Raw genomic sequence first — 24789 nt, 5'->3', positions numbered from 1 at the left:
AAGGAGTAGCCCCTGCTGTCCCTCCGTACAGGGCCCCTGTGGATTCATGGGATTTTGTGCTGGACGTTCTGAGGGGTTCCCCCTTTGAGCCTCTCAGGGAGGTTTCCCTGTCAGTTCCATCTTGGAAGGTGGCCTTTCTTGTGACCATCACTTCTATCCGCCGCGTTTCCAAGTTGGCGGCACCTTCTTGGATATCGACCAGGAAAGGTGCTCCTCAGGCTTCCTAAGGTGGTTTCCACCTTCCACCTCAACGAGGACATTGTTCTGCCTTCCTTTTGGCCAGCTCCGACTCATCCTCTGGAGCGATCGTTGAACAAGCTGGACCTCGTCAGGGCAGTGAGGATCTACCTGGCTAGAATGGCTGCTTTCCGGAAGACGGATTCTCTTTTTGTCATTCCTGAGGGCACGCGTAGAGGCCTGCCGGCTTCCAAGACGACCATTGCTCGCTGGATCAGAACGGCAATTTAGGAGACTTACCGGGTCAAGAACAGAGTGCCCCCTCCTGGGATAAAGGCTCACTCTACCCGGGCAGTCGGCGCCTCCTGGGCGGTGCACCACAGGGCTTCCGCCCTACAGCTTTGCAAAGCGGCAACCTGATCTTCCATCCACACGTTCACCAAATTTTACAAGGTCCATACCTACGCTTCGGCGGACGACAGCCTAGGCAGATGGATCTTGCAGGCGGCAGTGGTGAGTCCTCTGACCTGATGGAAGTCTGTTTTTCCCACCCCAGGGACTGCTTTGGGACGTTCCCATGGTTCCTTTGTCCCCCAATGAGATGCGATAGAGAAAACAGGAGTTTTGGTTGCTTACCGTAAAATTGGTTTCTCGGAGTCTCCAATGGGGGACACAGCACCCTCCCATGTTATTCAGTTTCTGTTGTTCTGTGTTCTATGACTGTTCTCACGTTTACAGTTCTCATGTTTGTGGATATGTTTCAACCTTATAGTTTTTCTCCTGCTTTCTCACTAACTGAAGTACATAATGCCAGTCGGTGGGGCGTACACTGCAGAGGAGCTAACTTTTTTTGTGCATAGTGTCGGCCTCCTAGTGGCAGCAGCATACACCCATGGTTCCTGTGTCCCCCAATGGAGGCTCCGAGAAACAGATTTTACGGTAAGCAACCAAAAATCCTGTTTTCTCTGATTGCTGTTGCTAGATCAGCTTTGCAGGTTGGAGCCTTGTCATGGACTATTTTCTTCAACTTCCAGCAAAGATTTTCAATTGGATTGATATCCGAACTATTTGCAGGCCATGACATTGACCTTGTGTCTATTTTCAAGTAATATTTTCACAGTTTTGCTCTATGGCAGGATGCATTATCATCTTGAAAAATGATTTTATCATCTCCAAACATCCTTTCAATTGATGGGATAAGAAAAAAGTGTCCAAAATATCAACAAACTTGTGCATTTATTGAAGATATAATGACAGCCGTCTCCCCAGTGCCTTTACCTGACATGCAGCCCCATATCATCAATGACTGTGGAAATTTGCATGTTCTCTTCAGGCAGTCATCTTTATAAATCTCATTGGAACGGCACCAAACAAAAGTTCCAGCATCATCACCTTGCCCAGTGCAGATTCACGATTCATCACTGAATATCACTTTCATCCAGTCATCCACAGTCCACGATTGCTTTTCCTTAGCCCATTGTAACCTTGTTTTTTTCTGTTTAGGTGTTAATGATGCTTTCGTTTAGCTTTTCTGTATGTAAATCCCATTTCCTTTAGGCGGTTTCTTACAGTTCGGTCACAGACGTTGACTCCAGTTTCCACTCATTCGTTCCTCATTTGTTTTGTTGTACATTTCCTGTTTTGGAGACATATTGCTTTAAGTTTCCGGTCTTGACGCTTTGATGTCTTCCTTGGTCTACCAGTATGTTTGCCTTTAACAACCTTCCCATGTTGTTTGTATTTGATCCAGATTTTAGACACAGCTGACTGCGAACAACCAACATTTTTTGCAACATTGTGTGATGATTTACCCCCTGTTAAGAGTTTGATAATCCTCTCCTTTGTTTCAATTGACATCTCGTGTTGGGGCCATGATTCATGTCAGTCCACTTGGTGCAACAGCTCTCCAGGGTGTGATCACTCCTTTTGAGATGCAGACTAACGAGCAGATCTAAGTTGATGCAGGTGTTAGTTTTGGGAATTGAAATTTAGAGGGTGATTCCATCATTTTTTCCCTCATAATTGAGTGAGTCCATAATTTTTCCCCTCTGTTTGTTCTAAAAAAAGGTAACCATTACTGACTACAACATTTTTTGTTCTTGGTTTCTTTTAGTGTTTATTAAAGCCAGAAAGTTGCCATTTGAAATGGATTTAGTTTTGTGCCATGTCTGTGATCTGCTTTTATTTTTTATAAAAAAAAATAAATAAAACAACTGAATGAACATCTTCCAAGGCCGGTGGTTACATAACTTTTGCCAGGGGTGGTACATGTGCAGATGACATGGCCTTCAAACCATCACTGATTGTGGAGACTTCACACCAGACCTCCAGCAGCTTGGATTGTGGCCTCCACTCTTCCTCCAGACTCTGGGACCTTGATTTTCAAATTAATTCCATAATTTACTTTCATCTGAACACAACCCCTTGGACCACTGACAACAGTCCGGTTCTTCTTCTCCTTGGCCCAGGTAAGATGCTTCTGGCGTTGTCTATTGGTCATGAGCGGCCGGACACAAGGAATGTGACACTTGTAGCCCATGTCCTGGACACGTCTGTGTGTGGTGAAGCAATGACTCCAGCAGCAGTCCACTCCTTGTGAGTCTCCCCCACATTACTGAATGGCCTTTTCTTAACAATCCTTTCCAGGCTGTGGTTATCCCGGTTGCTTGTGCACCTTTTTCTACTACACTTTTTCCTTCCACTCCCCATTAATATTCTTGGATACAGCACTCTGTGAACAGCCGGCTTCTTTACCAATGACCTTTTGTGGCTTCCCCTCCTTGTGGAGTGTGTCAGTGACGCCTTCTGGGCATCTGTCAGGGCAGCAGTCTTCCCCATGATTGTGGAGCTACTGAAACAGACTAAGGGACCTTTATAAACACTTAGGAGCCTTTGCAGGTGTTTATTATTATTCAAATTTACTGAGATAATGACTTTTGGGTTTTGATTGGCTGTAAGCCATAATCATCAACATTAACAGAAATAAACACGTGAAATAGATCACTCTGTGTGTAATGACTCTATATGAGTTACACTTTTTGTATTGAAGAACTGAAATAAATTAACTTTTTGATGATATTCTTATTTTGTGAGAAGCACCTGTATATTCTACACACAGTGAATGATATTTTATGAGAATGATTTTAGTTTTCTTGCTTACCAGGACGATTGTGGCCCTTCGGAGCCCTCACACTGGCACTGGGGGCCTCTGATTTTTTCTTTGGCTCTTCACTTTGGATTTTCTCTTCCATATCAGGAGCTGCAACAACATGAGAACAGATGATGGGAGGTTACAAACGTCTGCATCATGAAAAGCATTGATGGCCGCACCGCCTCCCTTACATGCAGCTGCACCGCCTCCACTCAGTAACTACAGACTGAGTACTAAACTAAAAATAAAGATTACACAACAACCACAAGACGGATTTCATCACCGGGTATCAGTGTAATCAGTATAACAGCACCGACCTGACACTGTGTGTAGTTACTGAGCACAATCCTGCTGACAGGGGCACTAACATTTCCCACATGTCTACTTTACATCTGCATAATTTTTGAAACATTTTTTTTTGTTACGAAATTAGAAGGGTTGAAACTTTAGCAGCGATTTCTAATTTTTTTCAACAAATTTACAGAACCTGTTTTTTTTTTTAGGGACCTGTTCAGATTTAAATGGATTTTGAGGGGCCTGTATATCGGAAACTCCCCAAACTGACACCATTCTAAAAACCGCACCCCTCCAATACTTCAAAACTGTTGTCAGGAATTTTTTTAACCCTTCAGTTGCTACACAGGATTTAATGCAAAGTGGAATGAAAAAAAACAACATATATATTTACATTTAACCTCTAAAATTTTGCATTGGCCCCAAATTTTTCACTTTTGCAACAGGCAACACCAAAAAGTGAACCACGCAATTGGTTACCCCCCCCCCACTTTTTTTACGAGCACGGCGATACACCACATGTAGATAAAAAGTTCTGCTTGGACAAATGGTTGGACTTGAAACAGAAGGGGCACAATGTGAATTTTGGAACTCAAGTTTGGCTCTGTTTGGAATACATTGTCATATTTGCTGAGCCTGTGTGGTTCAAGAGCACCAGAAATCCCCCGTAAATGTCTTTTTTTGGTAAGTTATATCCTCTAATGTATCTATGTAGGGAGGTAGTGAGTACTTTGATATCATTTTTATACAGCACAAGTTTGAAATTGTACAATTTGCATTTTTTTCACCGTCTCTTTTATGAGTCTTTTTTGTAGGTTCTAAGGAACAATCCTCAAACATTATTGCATGAGTTTTTCAGAGCTCAGAAATCCATCCAATATGGCACCGATGTGAGTACTGGACACACGGCTATGCTTAGAATAATGGATGGCGCACTATTTGGCCTTTAGGGTGAAACTGATGGAATTCCGGGACCACTCAAAGCTCAGAGACATTGAGCGGCTGAACAAGAAAATCCTTCTAGGAATTATTACGAGTTTGTTCCAAAGATGACAGAGACTTTCAGAGACTGGTCGTACAACGTCCATTTAGCTCCATCAATCCCAATGTGAGAGGCGAATGTGCCAATAGACGTGGTACCTCAAAACAGGATCCCGCCCGCCAAGGTAAGAAACTCTATGTGAACAAAACAACCGATCCCCTGCAGAATCCGGAAAGTATTGTCTGGTACAGGAGGCTCGGCGAGAGCCAGACAGTAAATCGCACTGTGTATATGTACGGAACATCCTGATTATTAGAGATCCTCCACTAAAGTGATCATGCCCGGATCACCAAACTAAATATATAAGTGATATAAAGGAAAAGGAAAGTTCTGCGTAGCAAGACAGTCGTAAAAACAGTCCAAGCAAGATAAATGGTCCAAAACATTTATGTGAGTTATCAAGTCCTGGAATTAATTGTGAAATGGGATAAAATGTGCTTTACTGATAAAAAATATTCTGTTTATTACTTGTCTATTAAAAATTCCTCTCTACTGGGACTCAAACTGTAAATATAAAATTTGGAGGAAAAATGGGGGTGCGTCTTCTAATCCTAAATGTAGCTGTGGTGGAGCTTACCGGCTGTGGTGTAGCAGGGTCCCAGGCAGCGGCAGAAGTCAGGCGATGGCTGCGGGCCTCACCCTGGTATGACGAGGTGTTTCAGTGGTGCGGGGGCGTCGCCGACATTTTGTGAAAGCACCGCACTTTCCATACTCTTCTATGCAGTGAACTCCGGGAAAATGCCCGCCGGAGGCGACGCCTGTGCTAATTGAGATCTCGGCACGGAGATCTGTTCTCCCGAGATCTTAATTGTGTATGAGCTGCCTCCGGAGGCCATTTTTCCGGAGTTCTCAGATGCGTGGCACCGGGCTTACACAAAATGTTAACGGAGCCCCTGCACCACTGAACACCTCATTGTACCAGCCTGGGGTTCCCGCAACCGTCGCCCGACTCCTGCCGCTGCCGAACCCAGTCCTACCAGCCTCGTGCCAACAGCATCTCCTACCTCTGCCAGCTGCGACCCTAGCACCTGGGACCCCACTCCACCACCAGTGCCCCCCAGGCAAGCTACTGCAAAAGCGGATTAAACATGCACCATTTTCTTAAACAAAAAAATAATTTTTTTTTTATGTTCCTCCCCAAAATTTTCAGTGGGTTTTATAAACCGGTGTCTTATCTGCAAAATGAAGTATAATATATATCCACCTGACAAGGATCTACAGTGAAGATCCCGGGACTGGAGAAGTGCGGCCAGTTGGTAGTGAAGAGAGGCAAGATAGTCAAGACTGATGGCGTGGAATTACCAGCAGGGCACATAGCAGATGTACAGACATGTTACAAGTATCACGGCATCACAGGGATACGGTAACCATGATGAGGAGGCAAGGAAAGCAGCAACATCCCAATACCATCAAAGGGTAAGACAGGTCCTGAAGAGCCAGCTCAATGGGAAGAATAAAATCCGCGCCATCAATACATATGCCCTACTAGTTATCAGATACCCTGCTGGCATAGTGTGCTGGCCAAAAGAAGAGATGGAAGCTGCAGCTGTGAAGACACAAAAGCCCCTCACAATGCATGGAGGTCTCCACCCCAAGTCTGAAACCTAAAGATGGTATAGCAACAGAAAGGAGGGTGGTCGAGGCTTAATAAGCATCCAAGCCACCATCACGGATGAAACAAGGAGTATCCAGGAATACATCGGAAAAATGGCACCAAAAGATGAGATGCTGAGAGAAAGCCTAAGGCAGCAACAACAAGAGATCTGGAGGAACAGTAACATGAAGCGCCATGGCAAGACAAGCCGCTGCATGGGACGTACCATGGACAGATAATGGAGGTGGCTGACATGGAGAAATCCTACCAATGGCTGGAGACAGCACAGAGGCACTAATCATAGCGGCACAAGAGCAAGTACCAGATCCATAGAAGCTGGAATCTACCACACAAGACATGACCCAAGGTGCAGACTATGCAAAGAAACCTCAGAAACCGTCAAACACATAGTGGCAGGAAGCAAAATGCAAGAACAGCGTAAACCGAACGCCACAACCATGTAGCGGGAATTGTATACAGGAACATCTGCACAGCATATGGGCTAAGTCCCACTAAAGGTACCTTCACACTGATCAACTTTCCAACGATCACGACCAGCGATACGACCTGGCCGTGATCGTTGGTAAGTCGTCGTGTGGTCGCTGGAGAGCTGTCACACAGACAGCTCTCCAGCGACCAACGATGCCGAAGTCCCCGGGTAACCAGGGTAAAAATCGGGTTACTAAGTGCAGGGCCGCGCTTAGTAACCCGATGTTTACCCTGGTTACCATTGTAAAAGTAAAAAAAAAACAAAAACACTACATACTCGCATTCCGATGTCTGTCACGTCCCTCGCCCTCAGCTTCCCGCACTGACTGAGCGCCGGCCGTAAAGCAGAGCACAGCGGTGACGTCACCGCTGTGCTTTACGGCCGGCGCTCACAGTCAGTGCTGGAAGCAGAGGACGAGGGATGTGACAGACATCGGAATGCAAGTATGTAGTTTTTTTTTTTTACTAAGTTACTAAGCGCGGCCCGGTTACCCGGGGACTCATCGCTGGATCGGCGTCACACACGCCGATCCGGAGATGACAGCGGGTGACCTGACAAAATAAAGTTCTGGCCTTCTAACTCCGACCAGCCATGTCACAGCAGGATCCTGATCGCTGCTGCGTGTCAAACACAACGAGATCGCTATCCAGGACGCTGCAACCTCACGGATTGCTATCGTTCAAAAGTTGCTCAGTGTGACGGTACCTTAAGTCCAGGTGGGAGACCCCAGACAAAGTGGTGGAGAATGAAAGGACTAACATCCTGTGGGACTTCAAGATCCAGAGGGATAAGCAGGTGTTGGCTAACAAACCAGACAGTGTGATAGTAGACAAGGATCAGAAGACAGCAATGATAATAGATGCGGCAGCGCCAAGTGACCGCAACATCAGAAAGACGGAATATGAGAAGCTGGAGAAATACCAGGACCTCAAAGGAGAACTGGAGAAGATGTGGAAGGTGAAGGCCGCAGTGATTCGAGTGGTGATAGGAGCACTTGGAGCAGTGACCCCTAAGTCGGGAAAATGGCTGCAACAGATCCCAGGAGCAACATCTGAGCTCTCTGTCCAGAAAAGCGCAATGCTGGGAACAACTAAGATCCTGCGCAGAACCCTCAAACTCCGAGGACGCTGGTAGACGACCCGAGAATGAGAAAGGACAACAAAGACCATCCCCATTGGGGGCAAGATCATATATAATCATTATATCATGTCAGAGGACAGATAAATCATTTTTTATCAGAGACCGGAAAGATCGTCTCTGACCGTGCTTGTCCATTGTCTCAGCTACCCCCAGTAGCTGGAACCCCAGACATATTCAGATTCCGGGGGGCGCTACTAGGTTATATCTGGTCGCCGTTTACATGTGTATTGGGGTTAAAAATAGTGAGAAAGTTCATCACGATGTGGGGGAGCTTCACAGGCATGGAGTACCTTCATTTCCCTGGGCGGGGTGGTGGCGGTTTTCTGGGATGCGCTCCATAGTTTCGCTCGGTACTGGTCGATTCTCTGTGCGGCTGGCGGTCTCCATGTTGTCATCTTCATCCTCCTCTTCTGGCTCGTTGTCGTCGCCTTTCATGGTGAACAGGCTGGAGGGAAGGTCAGTCCGTTTTGGGGGCAGCCTCTGTAACACAGGATTATACGAATATCCAATTATTCAACATTTAGTGGGTCTTAGTCACTGCTAATCTAATGTGCAGAGCTGGCTGGGACTTGCAGTTCCCCATTTAGCTGAATAAAAGTTGCAGTACAGGAATTCTGGGGGGTACCAGTACTTTAGACCATGCCAGGGCGTCTGATGCACTAGAGGAAAATATCTGGGGAAACCATTACTGTAACATAAGGGTGGTCACCCAGCTTTCCCAGGGTCCTGAAGGGCAGATCTACTTTACTGGATGGTACAAAGCAATCGCAGAACCCAGATTGGCCCTGTCAGATGGATGGACCACTTTTCGAAGAGCGTCAGTGCGCATTATCAGAGGCACGGTCTATGTAATGTGGCTCATATAAGAGCCTGTAAATTGGGATAGAGGGGTCTCCCAGAGCCCACGTTTCCTGAAATGTCTAAGAAGCTCCGGCAGTCCTCACCTTCCCGGGGGCGGCGCTCGCAATACGTCAATTCCCCGTTTTCAGTGACTGACTTTAGCAGTGACATCACTCGCAAGCTCACATCACCACGGCAGCTCATGTAGACGGCACAAGCTGTGATTGGCTGCAGCAGTCAATTGGGCATCACCACTGCAGCCAATCACTAAAACCAGAGCGTGGCAAGAGGGCCCCGATACAGGATCTGGGGGAGCACGGGTACAACTGGAGCTGATTTTACAGGTACCTTTAAAATCTCTAAGTGTGGAAAACACCTTTAAAGGTGACCTGACCTGACATATCGGAACTTTGGTAGCCACCCAGCTTTCCCAGAAACAGACACAAGTAATGTAGACGGGACATCACTGGCTTCATTAGATGGCTGGGGGGGCGACACCAGCGGATATTGTTGAGGGTTTCTGACCGCACTGACCCAGCTCACGTCCCGATACAGAAGGGAGCAGAGCCGGACTATCCCTTTAAATTCAGGACTTTGGAATAATCGATTTTCCTACTTTTGCTCAGATCTCAATCTCACCAGCGCCGATTATAAACCTGCAGTCACACTGCGCCTCTTACCCCGACCGTCCCGGTTTTCAGCTTGAATTTGCTTCCTCCTTTCATCGCCCCAAACATTGGTAACGTCAGCTTCTTCGTTTTAGGGTCTTGAGATGCAAGGCTGAAATGACAAGTTCAGGTTTCACTAAGGCTCAGTCAGTTACTTGTCCACCATGTAACGTTACCTAGGACGGATCTGTAATGTGACCAACGCAACCCAGCAGAACAGAGTATTTCAGGACACAAATGTGCTGAATTCTAGCAAGTGATCAATATAGTGACCGGCTCCCCAGCAGCGCAGAGTATTTAGAGGTGTGATGGAATATGCCGTAATTTGCTTCTGCGTAATAACACATTTAGGCTATGTCCCTATGTGTCATTAGTCTCAGATGGCCAGTACTAGAGGCGGGGGCCATGAGTCTCAGATGGCCAGTACTAGAGGCCGGGGGCCATGAGTCTCAGATGGCCAGTACTAGAGGCGGGGGCCATGAGTCTCAGATGGCCAGTACTAGAGGCGGGGGCCATGAGTCTCAGATGGCCAGTACTAGAGGCGGGCGCCATGAGTCTCAGATGGCCAGTACTAGAGGCCGGGGGCCATGAGTCTCAGATGACCAGTACTAGAGGCCGGGGACCATGAGTCTCAGATGGCCAGTACTAGAGGCCGGGGACCATGAGTCTCAGATGACCAATACTAGAGGCCGGGGGCCATGAGTCTCAGATGACCAGTACTAGAGGCGGGGGCCATGAGTCTCAGATGACCAGTACTAGAGGCCGGGGACCATGAGTCTCAGATGACCAGTACTAGAGGCCGGGGGCCATGAGTCTCAGATGACCAGTACTAGAGGCCGGGGGCCATGAGTCTCAGATGGCCAGTACTAGAGGCCGGGGACCATGAGTCTCAGATGACCAGTACTAGAGGCCGGGGACCATGGGTCTCAGATGACCAGTACTAGAGGCCGGGGACCATGAGTCTCAGATGGCCAGAACTAGAGGCCGGGGACCATGGGTCTCAGATGACCAGTACTAGAGGCCGGGGACCATGGGTCTCAGATGACCAGTACTAGAGGCCGGGGACCATGGGTCTCAGATGACCAGTACTAGAGGCCGGGGACCATGAGTCTCAGATGACCAGTACTAGAGGCCGGGGACCATGAGTCTCAGATGACCAGTACTAGAGGCCGGGGACCATGGGTCTCAGATGACCAGTACTAGAGGCCGGGGACCATGAGTCTCAGATGACCAGTACTAGAGGCCGGGGACCATGAGTCTCAGATGACCAGTACTAGAGGCCGGGGGCCATGAGTCTCAGATGGCCAGTACTAGAAGCCGAGGACAGAGTCTCATGACCAGTACTAGAGGCCGGGGACCATGAGTCTCAGATGACCAGTACTAGAGGCCGGGGACCATGAGTCTCAGATGACCAGTACTAGAGGCCGGGAGCCATGAGTCTCAGATGACCAGTACTAGAAGCCGAGGACAGAGTCTCAGATGGCCAGTACTAGAGGCCGGGGACCATGAGTCTCAGATGGCCAGTACTAGAGGCCGGGGACCATGAGTCTCAGATGACCAGTACTAGAGGCCGGGGGCCATGAGTCTCAGATGGCCAGTACTAGAGGCCGGGGACCATGAGTCTCAGATGACCAGTACTAGAGGCCGGGGACCATGGGTCTCAGATGACCAGTACTAGAGGCCGGGGACCATGAGTCTCAGATGGCCAGTACTAGAGGCCGAGGACAGAGTCTCAGATGGCCAGTACTAGAGGCCGGGGACCATGAGTCTCAGATGACCAGTACCAGAGGCCGGGGGCCATGAGTCTCAGATGGCCAGTACTAGAGGCCGGGGACCATGAGTCTCAGATGACCAGTACTAGAGGCCGGGGACCATGGGTCTCAGATGACCAGTACTAGAGGCCGGGGACCATGAGTCTCAGATGACCAGTACTGGGCCATGAGTCTCAGATGGCCAGTACTAGAGGCCGGGGACCATGAGTCTCAGATGACCAGTACTAGAGGCCGGGGACCATGGGTCTCAGATGACCAGTACTAGAGGCCGGGGACCATGAGTCTCAGATGACCAGTACTAGAGGCGGGGGCCATGAGTCTCAGATGACCAGTACTAGAGGCCGGGGACTGAGAGTCTCAGATGACCAGTACTAGAGGCCGGGGACCATGAGTCTCAGATGACCAGTACTAGAGGACGGGGGCCATGAGTCCCAGATGGCCAGTACTAGAGGCCGGTGGCCATGAGTCTCAGATGGCCAGTACTAGAGGCCGGGGACCATGAGTCTCAGATGGCCAGTACTAGAGGCCGGGGGCCATGAGTCTCAGATGGCCAGTACTAGAGGCCGGGGACCATGAGTCTCAGATGGCCTGTACTAGAAGCCGAGGACTGAGAGTTTCAGATGATCAGTACTAGAGGCCGGGGACTGAGAGTCTCAGATGACCAGTACTAGAGGCCGGGGATCATGAGTCTCAGATGACCAGTACTAGAGGCGGGGGCCATGAGTCTCAGATGGCCAGTACTAGAGGCCGGGGGCCATGAGTCCCAGATGGCCAGTACTAGAGGCCGGGGACTGAGAGTTTCAGATGACAAGTACTAGAGGCCGCGGACTGAAAGTCTAAGATGACCAGTACTGGAGGCCGGGGACCACGAGTCTCAGATGACCAGTACTAGAGGCCGGGGACCATGAGTCTCAGATGACCAGTACTAGAGGCCGGGGGCCATGAGTCCCAGACGGCCAGTACTAGAGGCCGGGGACTGAGTTTCAGATGACAAGTACTAGAGGCCGCGGACTGAAAATCTAAGATGACCAGTACTGGAGGCCGGGGGCCATGAGTCTCAGATGGCCAGTACTAGAGGCCGGGGACTGAGAGTCTCAGATGACCAGTACTAGAGGCCGGGGACCATGGGTCTCAGATGACCAGTACTAGAGGCCGGGGACCGTGAGTCTCAGATGACCAGTACTAGAGGCCGGGGACCATGAGTCTCAGATGACCAGTACTAGAGGCGGGGGCCATGAGTCTCAGATGACCAGTACTAGAGGCCGGGGACCATGAGTCTCAGATGACCAGTACTAGAGGCCGGGGACCATGAGTCTCAGATGACCAGTACTAGAGACCGGGGACCATGAGTCTCAGATGACCAGTACTAGAGGCCGGGGACCATGGGTCTCAGATGACCAGTACTAGAGGCCGGGGACCGTGAGTCTCAGATGACCAGTACTAGAGGCCGGGGACCATGAGTCTCAGATGACCAGTACTAGAGACCGGGGACCATGAGTCTCAGATGACCAGTACTAGAGGCGGGGGCCATGAGTCTCAGATGACCAGTACTAGAGGCGGGGGCCATGAGTCTCAGATGACCAGTACTAGAGGCCGGGGGCCATGAGTCTAAGATGACCAGTACTAGAGGCTGAGGACTGAGAGTCTAAGATGACCAGTACTAGAGGACAGTCCCAGTGGCTTCTCCTTTGGGAGAGACCTGTCGGTCACTGGAACTGGGGCGAGAAGAGAAGTTTCGATGGACCGGCCTCGGACTACCCTTGGCTGCAATAACGCTGCGGTCCACGATTCATGATGACTGTGTTTCGGGTACCATCAGTCTTCTGTAAGGTTCCCTTTAATGGCCGTCACTTACCCAGGCTTGAGCTCAGGGAGTCTGGTTGGCTGAACGATCTTTATGAGGCTCTTTAGCCTCTGCTGCTCCTTCTTCAGCTCCAAGGATTGTATGTGAAGCTTCTTGCGAGTCACGCTATCGAACGAGGAGCCGGATTTTATTTCAGTCATGAAGGCGTCCAGGGAGTCTTGGGTGGACGTCTGGGCTTCATCTGGGGGGAAAGGCAGGTGAGAGACACCAGGTCACAGTCACAATCGGTACGACGGAGAGTCTGAATCCTCCGACATCTGGGAGCTCTCGGTTATAATGGGACACGAGCGATCACGCCACGTGACTCAATTCCCACCACGGTGGTGATCAGACATTTATCGCCCACCTTGTTATAGTCACTAACACCGCGGTGCCTCCATCAACTTTTATTTATCAAGCTCTGCAGTAAAAAAACGCATTTTGGAGATTGACCATCATCAGAGAAAAGAACAGCAGTATGCCAAACTGGAGTTACTGGCGTTTTCCAACAAAAGGGAAGGTCCGGCTCTGAAATGCGTTTATTGCACACGCGGATCAATAAAGGATGAAGAAGCGCCGACGTCCATTTCTGGGTTCCAGTAGGACGCACCGGACGTAATCTTCACTCTCCATTATTTGTTCATGGTGAACCCTGGCAGGAATTTGAGAGGATGAGGTCCGTACCTTTGTGGTGTCCTAAGTTTCGGGTAATCCTTCGTATCGTACAGAGGGGAGACTAAGGATTATCCGAAACGCGTGTCGGGGTGCGCTGTACTTGGAAAGTCGGGTATTAAAAGGTACACACCATCTTTGAATTTATGTACAGTCTTGGTGTGCGCACTGAGTATAGAAATAAATATGTATATATATTATCCTCACTTTGGTTATTTGCACCTATTATTACTATACGGTCATTATCTTTTTGATTCTTTGTATCATATTTTTATATTGCGCATGCACTTTCGCTATTTTACATTCCACTTAGTGAATATTGATTAGTGTCCATTACACATATACTGTTGAATATAAATATATATATATATATATATATATATATATATATATATATATATATATATATATATATATATATATATATAATCAAAAAAAGAAAAGCAGCACAAAAAATACAAAAAGTGGACTTTATTGCCTGAGCAGGCGTGGCAACGTTTCGGATATAAGAATCCTTTTTCAAGCAGTGAACATGTGAGTGAGACCTCTCTTTATACAGATACTAAACATATCCAATTAAAGCATTCATTATATTCAATATCATAAATGCTGAATCAGTGTAAAAACCAATATTACAAAAATCAGTGCAGTAGTGTAATCAGTGCTTCACCTAAAACATTCATTATTCATAAATATAATGCATTACACATCCTGTGATTAATCTTAAAATTCTGCTCAATGAGCAATTAATACTCATAAAATCCAGGTGCTCCATTCCCCAAAATCATGGTTCTATCAAACTTACAGCGTTGTTTTCATACATGCCCCCATGTCTTCGGCGTCCTAGCGCACTCACTGCGCATGTCTATGACATCACTGCCAGCGTACCCATAGTACACAGGCACGCAGCTGCGCAGTACCGCCAAGAAGACTGCAGCGCCATCTTGTTTAAGGGAGAAATCGTCCTAACACACCTACTGCGCATGTCTGTGACTACACAGCCAACGAACCCATAATACACAGGCACGCAGCTGCGCAGTACTACCAAAAGGACTGTGGCGCCATCTTATACAAGGGAAAGACCGCTGTATGGAGTGCTGAATCACTACAATAAATGATAATAGCAAAGAGGTCAAACTATGTCCGATTTACATCACCCCGCTCTCGTTATTCTAATTAACTAAAAAAATAATAAATAAAAAAATAAAAAAATTTTTTTAACACCTAAGAGCATTGGTAGGAAACTCCATATTGTGCTAGAAATGAATCAAGTTGTGCCTTCAGCAGGATTTAAAGGGTCAGGGCACAAGCCCCTAAAAGTCATAAGGGCCGGGATACCCTCCCCAATCAAGTGGGGCACCCCGTACCTCCATGTGGGAATAGAGACATTTGGGGGTGGTGCCCCCCCGCATAGCTCCAACCCACTAATGACTCAATACGACCCATATCCATGGTCACAACATATCAGACTCATGACAAAAACACACCAGACATCATAAATGATATTCAAAGTTTATTATGCTATCATATTATTTTTTCTTATCATTTAATTTTCAAAAGAAAACAACAAATAATAAAGCGAGAACCAGGGGATGTAAAGGACATAAGTATTAAATGACCTGAAATAAAGTTATACAAAAAACATACAAATAAACATAGAGAATCAGTCACCCCATAGGCACAAAAGAAAAAATTATTTTTATAGAAAAAAACATTTATTCTTGATACCATATGATTCAAGGAATGGAACATCTGAAAAATAAACAAGAAAAAAGGAATAGATTAAATTCCCCACAAATTACATACAACCATATATTGATAAAGGACAGACACCAACATATATTTTACATGACCTGACTAAGTTTGTAGTCTACATTAAGACCATGTGGCTTTAAGGTATTTAACCTCTTAATCCACTCAAGTTCTCTCCTCTTAAGTAACTGCACCCGATCTCCCCCTCTCCTCTGCATAGGTATTGTATCTATAATTCGAAAGCGCAATTCTCTTTCAGTGTGAGATTTTTCTACAAAATGTTTTGACACAGGTCAGTCCATCCGTTTTTTCCTTATGGTATGTCGGTGTTGATTAATTCTAGTTTTAAAGTCACACGTAGTCTCACCGACATACCATAGGGAACATGGACATTGTAATAGATAGATAACAAAAACAGAATCACATGTTAAAAAATGTTGAATTTTAAACTCCTCATTGGTAATGGGATGAAAAAAATTTGAACCTTTAAGAATCAAACTACAATTGACACACGATAAACACGGATAACACCCCCTTCTACTCCGACCAGTGAGTGTGTTTTGGCCTTGTTTCTTGAAGGAACCTATATCTGATTTGATCAATGTGGAGGCAACAGTACGATTTCTCTTATATGAAAACATTGGAGGTTTTGAGAATTCCTTCACTTGAGGTAAACAGCTATTGTAGCATCCTCCAGTGTTTACATACAATATCAGCAATTTTATTGCTTTCCTCACAAAAGGAGGTCACAAAAGGAATGCGATCAAGCTCCTTTACTTTGGTCTTTTTCGTAAATAGATCCTTTCTAGGTAGTATATCAACTTTTTCCTTCTGCTTCTGTAGAAGCTTTTTTGGATACCCTCTATCAGAGAATTTTTTTAAAATTGCTTCAGTAGATTTTTCCAAAGAGCCTGTATCACTTTCAATCCTTTTTATTCGCAATAATTGACTATACGGAATAGATTCCTTTGTTTTCCGAGGATGTTGACTATTGTACATCAATAAGTCATTCTTATCAGTTGTCTTTGTATATAACTGAGTGACTAATCTGTCATTCTCAATTCGGACATTGACGTCCAAAAACTGTATATTTGTATCCGAGTATACAAGGGTAAATTTAATCGTTTCATCAATCCCATTCAAATAATCATGAAATTCTCGTAACATGTCTTCGGTCCCAGTCCAAATGAGGAAGACATCGTCTATGTATCTCCACCACGCAGCCACATAGCAAAAGTGGTGGGACACAGACGAGGTCCTCCTCAAGGACACTCCTAACTATATTTGCATACGCGGGCGCCATGTTTGCGCCCATGGCGGTCCCGCGTAATTGCAAATAAAAAGTGTCACCAAATAAAAAATAATTTTTGGTCAAAACCAATTCTAATAGCTGAATTATGAACCGTCTCGCTTCCACAGAGTATTGTGTAGTCAAAAGTTTTTTATTGATTGCCTTCAACCCTCGATCATGATCTATGGACGTGTAAAGTGATGTAACGTCAAAGGACGCCAACATCACCTCACCTGTCACTTCAATATCATTAATTTTCTCAAGGAGAAAATTAATGATATTGAAGTGACAGGTGAGGTGATGTTGGCGTCCTTTGACGTTACATCACTTTACACGTCCATAGATCAAGGAGAAAATTAATGATATTGAAGTGACAGGTGAGGTGATGTTGGCGTCCTTTGACGTTACATCACTTTACACGTCCATAGATCATGATCGAGGGTTGAAGGCAATCAATAAAAAACTTTTGACTACACAATACTCTGTGGAAGCGAGACGGTTCATAATTCAGCTATTAGAATTGGTTTTGACCAAAAATTATTTTTTATTTGGTGACACTTTTTATTTGCAATTACGCGGGACCGCCATGGGCGCAAACATGGCGCCCGCGTATGCAAATATAGTTTTTTTTTTTTTTTTTTTGATTTAAATAGATTTTTATTAACAATATAAAAAAAAAGAGAACAACAGAATGCCATTTACATTGCATTATATCAGATACACATTTTCTTACTTTAATAAACCCCAACATTACCCCAACTACCCCCCTCCCCCATAAGACAGCTCAGTCTCAATCTCCACCCCATCGAGGCATTATCTGCCTCATGTAATTTATCCTCTTCCAGGTCTTAGGAAACACGACGCCTATACTCCTCAATCCAAATCAAGCCAAGGAGACCATATTTTATTAAAGAGTTCTATTTTCCCCCTTTTACTGTACACCCCCTTTTCCAATTTTAGACCATGTTGAACATATTGGAGAAATTCCCTTCTCACAGGTGGTTCCGCGTTTATCCAGTTTCGTGCTATTACTTTCCTGGCCATGTAGAGTAGCCTAGCGATTGCAATCTTCCAAGTATTGTCAACTCCAATTTCTTCCACATATCCCAGCACACATACTATCGGGTCTCTAACAACTCTGCACTTATATGCTGCTTCAACCCGGCTCAAAACCACCACCCAAAAGGCAGCCAGTCTCGGACACGTCCACATCATGTGATATATTCCTGCCTTCTCACTCGCACACCTCGGACACCCAGAATTGGCACGCAATCCCGCTTTGTATAACACTTCCGGAGATTTATATACCCTATGCAAAATGTATAGCTGCGAGAGCCTATATGGTTCACTCAAGGACAGTCGCGGAACCCACTCCATCACCGATTCCCAGGTTTCATTTTCCATCGGCCCCACTTCTCTCTCCCACTTAGCTCTCGCCTTTATAGGGAAATCTAGCAGAAATGTGTGCATAAGGTCCTTATACAGAGTGGAAATAACTCCCCTTGTAGTACCCTCACCACACACATACTCCAACACTATATCATCTTGAACCCTGATATCAGCCTTCTTATTCTGAGCTCTAAAGGCATGTCTCATCTGCGCATACTGATATTCCCCTGTGGATCGCAAACCAAATTCTTCCTGCAATTGGGAAAAGGACTTCAGCTCCTGCTGCTGGATTATCTGGTGAACAAAGCAAATTCCCTTATTCTGCCATTCCATCAATCCTCCCAGGGCCTCAAAATCCTTTAAGTTGTGGTTAGACCATATCGGTGTGAATTTAGTCAACCCTGTAACCCCACGAATCTGCCTTAGTCTATTCCATAATTTACGAATCAGGAACAGGGTTGGGTATATTTTCCCCAGCGCGCCCAATGAGCCATCCTCCAAACACCTGGCCATCGGTCGTCGGTCCGTCACCTCTTCCAATAGCTGTTGTACTGCACTGGATGACGCCCCTCGCGCCCAGCCCTTCAAATGCTGGCTCTGGGCCGCAAGGAAGTATATTTCCGGGTTGGGCAAAGCCAAACCACCATCTTCCTTGGGTCGTTGAAGCGTCTCCAAGCTAATACGTGGATATTGTCTACCCCATATCAAACTTCTAAAGAGGGCATTAATCTGCCTGAACTTCCCCCGAGGGATCCAAATTGGTGCGTTATGCAGAACATAAAGAATTTTGGGCATAAGGACCATTTTAATAAGGTTTACCCTACCGACGACCGATAGATGTAGCTTATTCCAGGCGTCTACCTTTGCCTTGAGTACCCCCATAACAGGAGTCAAATTTCTTTGCAGAAACTCCGCCACCGGCACCGAAATCCATATTCCAAGATATTTAAATTGGGAAACCACCTTCAGCCTCTCATCCCCAACATCCTCACTCACATTCTCTCCTACGTCATCCACTCTAAAAAGAACCGTCTTATCCCAATTAATTGTTAGTCCCGACACAGTACCAAATCTCTCAACAATTTCAACGGCCCCTCTTAGTGAATTGTCTGGATCCTCCAGGAACAGCAAAACATCATCCGCATATAACGCTATTTTTTCCTCTACTTTGCCATACCTAAACCCAGGGACCCCATCCGACTGCCGAATCTTAGCAGCAAGAGGTTCTACAGCCAACGCGAACAGGAGGGGTGACAGCGGGCATCCCTGCCTAGTACCCCTAGCCAGCCCTATAGGACGAGATAGCTCCCTATTTACTCTAATTCTGGCGGATGGTAATGAGTACAACAGCTGTATCCAGGCCACAAACTGCGGGCCAAACCCCATACATTCCAGCACCTGCCAGAGGTACCCCCATTCGACGCTGTCAAACGCCTTGTGTGCATCTAGCGATACAATCACTCTTCGACCACAGTTATCAGACTCTACCTGCAAATTTACATATAACCTCCGCAAATTGATCGCCGTTGATCTATCCGGCATAAAGCCAGATTGGTCCGAATGCACCAGACTCGCAATAACACTAGAGAGGCGGAGAGCCAACACCTTGGCCAGAAGCTTGACATCAATTGTTAGTAAAGAAATTGGGCGGTACGACTCCGGTTTCCCCAAGTCCTTATCCTCCTTTGGAATGACCACTATTATGGCCTCTCTCATAGAGGCTGGCAAGCGCCCACAAGACCTAGCTTCCTCCAATACCATTTTTAATCTAGGAATCAACACTTCTGCCAACCCTTTATAGATCTCAGCGGGTAACCCATCGACCCCAGGCGCCTTCCCATTGGCCATAGACATCAATGCCCGACTCAATTCCTCCTCAGTGATAGGGGCCTCAAGGCTCTCCCTATCTGCCTCACTCAGTCTCGGCAAATCCAGACCTTCCAAGAAAGTCAGTGCATCCTCGACCGATTCACCAACCCGAGAGGAATACAAATCTGCATAGAAGTCCGCAAAGGCTCTCAAAATTTCAGGTGTTTCCGTTATTTTACCTCCACTAGCAGAATCCAAAGAGTGTATATATGAAGAACCTCTCTGAGCAGCAGCCACTACCGACAGCATATGTCCCACTGTTTCTCCCTCCTGATAGAACAATACCCTTTGGAAATCTCGTTTCCTCTCAGCTTTACCTAACAGAATTTTTTCCAAATGATTTTGTGCGTTTTTCATTCTTTTCTCTGCCTCAGGGGTTCCCAGTGTGGCCATCCCATCTTCTGCTTCCTTCAACTCCTCAACTGCCGCTTTTTCTACCTCTCTCGTCCTCCGCTTACACCTACTAATGTCCCTAAACAGTAGTCCCCTCAGGTACGCCTTCATTGCATCCCAAATTGTAAGAGCGTCGGCGCTTCCATCATTTAAGAGAAAGAATTCCGCCACCTCCCGTCCTATACTTTCCAACTCAATACTCTGTAACCAATTAGGATGAATCTTCCATTCTCTCCCACTTAGCGAGCGAGCCCCCTCCAATCTAACCTCTACTTCAATTGGACTATGGTCCGACAAGGCCCTTGGCAGATATCTCACCTCCCCAACCAGTGTGTCCAAGATCCTGTTACCCAGAGCCATATCGATTCTAGAGAGTGTGGCATGTGCCGGTGAATAACAGGATTTTTGGTTGCTTACCGTAAAATCTGTTTCTCGGAGCCTTCATTGGGGGACACAGGAACCATGGGTGTATGCTGCTGCCACTAGGAGGCTGACACTATGCAAATAAAAAAAGTTAGCTCCTCCTCTGCAGTATACACCCTACCGACAGGAAGTAGGATATTCAGTTAGTGAGAAAGCAGTAGGAGAAGCAACATGTAAAATAAATAATAATAATATAATTAAAATAATCTTTATTTATAGCGCGCTAACAAATTCCGCAGCGCTTCACAGTTTAACAGTTTCAAAACACTCAGAGTGTTCCAAGAAACTCAAACGTAAACAGTATAACACAATAAACAGAGCTGTTCAACTTGGGAGGGTGCTGTGTCCCCCAATGAAGGCTCCGAGAAACAGATTTTACGGTAAGCAACCAAAAATCCTGTTTTCTCTATCGCCTTTCATTGGGGGACACAGGAACCATGGGACGTCCCAAAGCAGTCCCTGGGGTGGGAAAAAACAGCCTTCCATCAGGTCAAAAGACTCAACACTGCCGCCTGCAGGATCCTTCTGCCTTGGCTGGCAACCGCCAAAGTGTAGGCGAACGTGTACATGGAAGACCAGGTTGCCGCTTTGCAGAGCCGTAGGGCGGAAGCCCTGTGGTGCACCACCCAGGAGTCACAGACTGCCCAGGTCGGGTGAGACTTTATCCCCAGAGGGGGCACTCTGTACTTGACCTGGTAGGCCTACAAGTTGCCGTTCTGAACCAGCGAGCAATAGTCGCCTTGGAAACCGGCAGGCCTCTGCGCGTGCCATCAGGAATGACGAAAAGAGAATCCGTCTTCTGGAAAGCGGACGTTCTATCCAGGTAGATCCTCACTGCCCTAACGAGGTCCAGCTTGGTCAACGATCGCTCCAGAGGATGAGTCGGAGCTGGGCAAAGGGAAAGTAGAACGATGCTCTCGTTGAGGTGGAAGGTGGAAACCACCCTAGTAAGGAAGGAAGGCAGAGACCTGAGGACCACCTTGTCCTGGCGGATGACCAAGGAAGGAGGTCGGCGAGAGAGGGCCGCCAACTCGGAAACGCGGCGGATGATGGCCACAAGAAAGGCCACCTTCCAAAATAGAAGAGAGACAGGGGAACCTCCGCGAGAGGCTCAAAGGGGAAACCCTCAGAACGTCCATTACCAGATTTATATCCCATGAATCCACAGGGCCCTGAACGGAGGGACAGCATGGGCCACTCCTTGAAGGGAGGTCTTAACCTGTGGCCGAGAAGATACAGTCTTCTGAAAAAGGATGGAGAGCGCAGAAACCTGGCCCTTCAGAGAACTAAACGCAAGGCCCGAGTCCAGACCTGCCCGAAGGAAAACCAAAATTGAAGGCAAGGAAAGGGACCTATGTAAAATGCAGTTGGACTCGCACCAACGGAAATAAGCCTTCCAGGTACGAAAATAAATCCTGGAAGGCAAAGGCTTCCTAGCCTGGATCATGGTGTGAATCACCCGGTCCGAAAGGCCGGACGTTCTTAGAGCTGCGGTATGAACAGCCAACGCCGTTAAACTGAGCGACCGAGAATTCGGGTGGCAAATCGTACCCTGAGACAGCAGGTCAGGCCTGTCCGGAAGGCGCCAAGAAGCGTCCGCGAGGAGATTGACGGTCTCCGCAAGCCAAGCTCTCCTGGGCCAGTCCGGGCAATCAGAAAACCGGCACCCCTTCCGCTTTGAACTTTACCAACAGCTTGGGAAGTAAGGGCAGGAGTGGGAATAGATAGGGCAGCACGGACTGCAACCAAGGAATGGCCAGAGCGCCGACGCCACCTGCGAGGGGGGTCGCGAGACCTGGAGATGAACAGAGGAACATTCCTGTACCTGTCCCCCATCGAAGACTAATCTGATGGAAAATCTACAGATGCCAGGGCCATTCCCCTGCCGCGAGACCCTCGTGGCTGAGGAAGCCGGCGGCACAATTGTCCACGCCGGGAATATGCACCGCAGATATCACCGGAACCATTGCCTCTGCCCAGAGTAGGATCTTGGATACCTCGGCCAAGGAGCTCCGAGTCCCCCCTAGAAGGTTGACATATGCCACCGCCGTGGCATTGTCCGCTGGATTCGGATAGGAAGACCACTGAGAATCCTTTCCCAGAGACGAAGGGAGGGAGGATGGCCCGAAACTCGAGGACGTTGATCGGTAGAGAAGACTCCTACGCCAACCAATGACCCTGAACAGACAGGTGGCGAAACACCGCGCCCCAGCCGAGCAGGCTGGCGTCCATCATCACCACCCGCCAGAGAATTGGAAGGAAAGACCTGCCCTGGGGGATGAGAGGTAATGTCAGCCACCAGATGAGGGACCGCTTGACCTGGTAAGAGAGTAGGATCGGACGATCCAGATAGAAGACAGACCTGTCCCAGTGAGACGGAATGGCCTGCTGAAGAGGTAGAGAGTGAAATTGGGCGAAGGAAATCGCTACCAATGTTGCCGCCATGCTCTCCAGAACCTTCATGGCCGATCGAAAGGAGATCAGAGGACCTGGAGCCAGCGTACGTCCCAACGAGGGATGGATCTCTTATCTTCGGGGAGGAAGACTTTGGTCTGACAAGTGTCGAAGAGCATGCCCAGAAAGACAAGGTGCTGGTAGGGAACAAGACAGGATTTCTTCCTGTTGACAAGCCACCTGAAATGGGCTAGAGTGTGGAGGACAATGGACGGGCTCTCATGAACCTGAGAAAAGGACGGAGCCTTGATGAGGATGTCGTTGAGTCACGGAAAAGTACCATTCCCCTGACTCTCAAGATGCCTATCAGCGCCGCCACGATCTTTGTGAAAACCCTGGGAGCGGTTGCGAGACCGTAAAGCAGGGCGACCAATTGGGAATGCTCCTGATGTACTGCAAAGTGCAGGAATCTGTGATGTCCTGGGGATATAGGGACATGAAATTAGGCGTCCAGAACGTCTATGGAGTACAGAAGCTCCTATGCCGAAATGGAAGTGATTACTGAACGAAGGGATTCCATTCCGAAGTTCGCAGATGGACCCTTTTATTTAGTAACTTAAGAACCGGGATTGGTTCGAGTAGAAGCCTGTGAATCCTTCTCTTTCTGGAAACGGGAACGATTACCTCCGCGCTGAGGAGAGAGGCGATGGCTGCAAAGAAACCCGAAAACAAGGTCGGGTCTTTGGAGGGCGAGATTCAAAGAAACGATCCCAGGGCTGAGAAGCGAAATTAATTTTGTATCCTGAGAATATCGCTTCCCTGACCCATGCATCCTCCATCGCCATAAGCCAAACGTCTTTGAAGAGAGGAAGGCAACCTCCTAGCTTGGGAGATGCGCCGGGATTCCAGGGAGAATCATGCCGAGGTACATCTTCCAGGTGTAGACCTGGTGGATCTTCCTTGGGAATAGCCGGAGAGCCAGGAAGAAGGGGACCTAAAGGAAAACTTCTTCCTATCCTGGCGCGCTTGCGACCTCTGCTGTAGAGGAAGAGGTCTGGGACCAAAAGACGTGATCTCTGAAAGGGCAAGGTGGTAAGTGCCTTCATAGAACACAGATCCGCTTGCCAGGCCTTAAGCCAAACTGTCAGGCGGATGGCCACGACATTGCTGGATGTCTGAGCTGCACGAGACGCGGCATCCAGGGAAGCAGAGACCAAATACTCGATCACATGAGAAAACCGGTTGGCAAGCCCCACTAGCTGATCTGGTTAGGCCCAGTCAGAGTGCCTTGACGGAGTTGCTTTGCTCATTTGGCCACAGACTTTGAAACCCATGAGGAGGCAAAGGCTGGGCGAAGAGTGGACGCAGCCGCTTTGAAGGCTGACCTCGCCAAGGATTCTGAATGTCTACCATTAGATTCCTTCGAACGTGCTGCACCAGGAAAGGGGGGCCGGACTGTGTAGTCTGGAGACTGGCGGGCCCACGGAGGAGAAACTGTCCAGTTAGCGGTGCTCTGGGGAAAAGGATATAACACGCCGAGGCGCTGTCCTCTTTGAAAGCGTCTGGCCGGATTCTCTCTTTCTCTGGCCACCAGC

At 47.7% G+C, this 24789-nt stretch overlaps 1 protein-coding gene across 1 annotated transcript in view; it reads right to left on the bottom strand.

Annotated features, from left to right (window-relative positions):
- Window positions 1-24789, bottom strand: part of SLC4A1AP (solute carrier family 4 member 1 adaptor protein) — a 65309-nt gene that overhangs the window by 15566 nt on the left and 24954 nt on the right. Inside the window, exons 8-11 of the mRNA XM_069768337.1 lie at window positions 13024-13213; window positions 9409-9508; window positions 8179-8368; window positions 3338-3436 (exon numbers count right to left, since the gene is read on the bottom strand). Of these exons, the coding sequence (XP_069624438.1) occupies window positions 3338-3436; window positions 8179-8368; window positions 9409-9508; window positions 13024-13213 (579 nt within the window). The remainder of the gene's footprint in view (window positions 1-3337; window positions 3437-8178; window positions 8369-9408; window positions 9509-13023; window positions 13214-24789) is intronic.

The sequence above is a fragment of the Ranitomeya imitator genome, chromosome 5 (assembly GCF_032444005.1).
Source record: "Ranitomeya imitator isolate aRanImi1 chromosome 5, aRanImi1.pri, whole genome shotgun sequence".
In the NCBI taxonomy this organism is placed as follows: Eukaryota; Metazoa; Chordata; class Amphibia; order Anura; family Dendrobatidae; genus Ranitomeya; species Ranitomeya imitator.
Note: the sequence above shows the minus strand (reverse complement) of the source record. Positions and strands in the feature narration are given on the sequence as shown.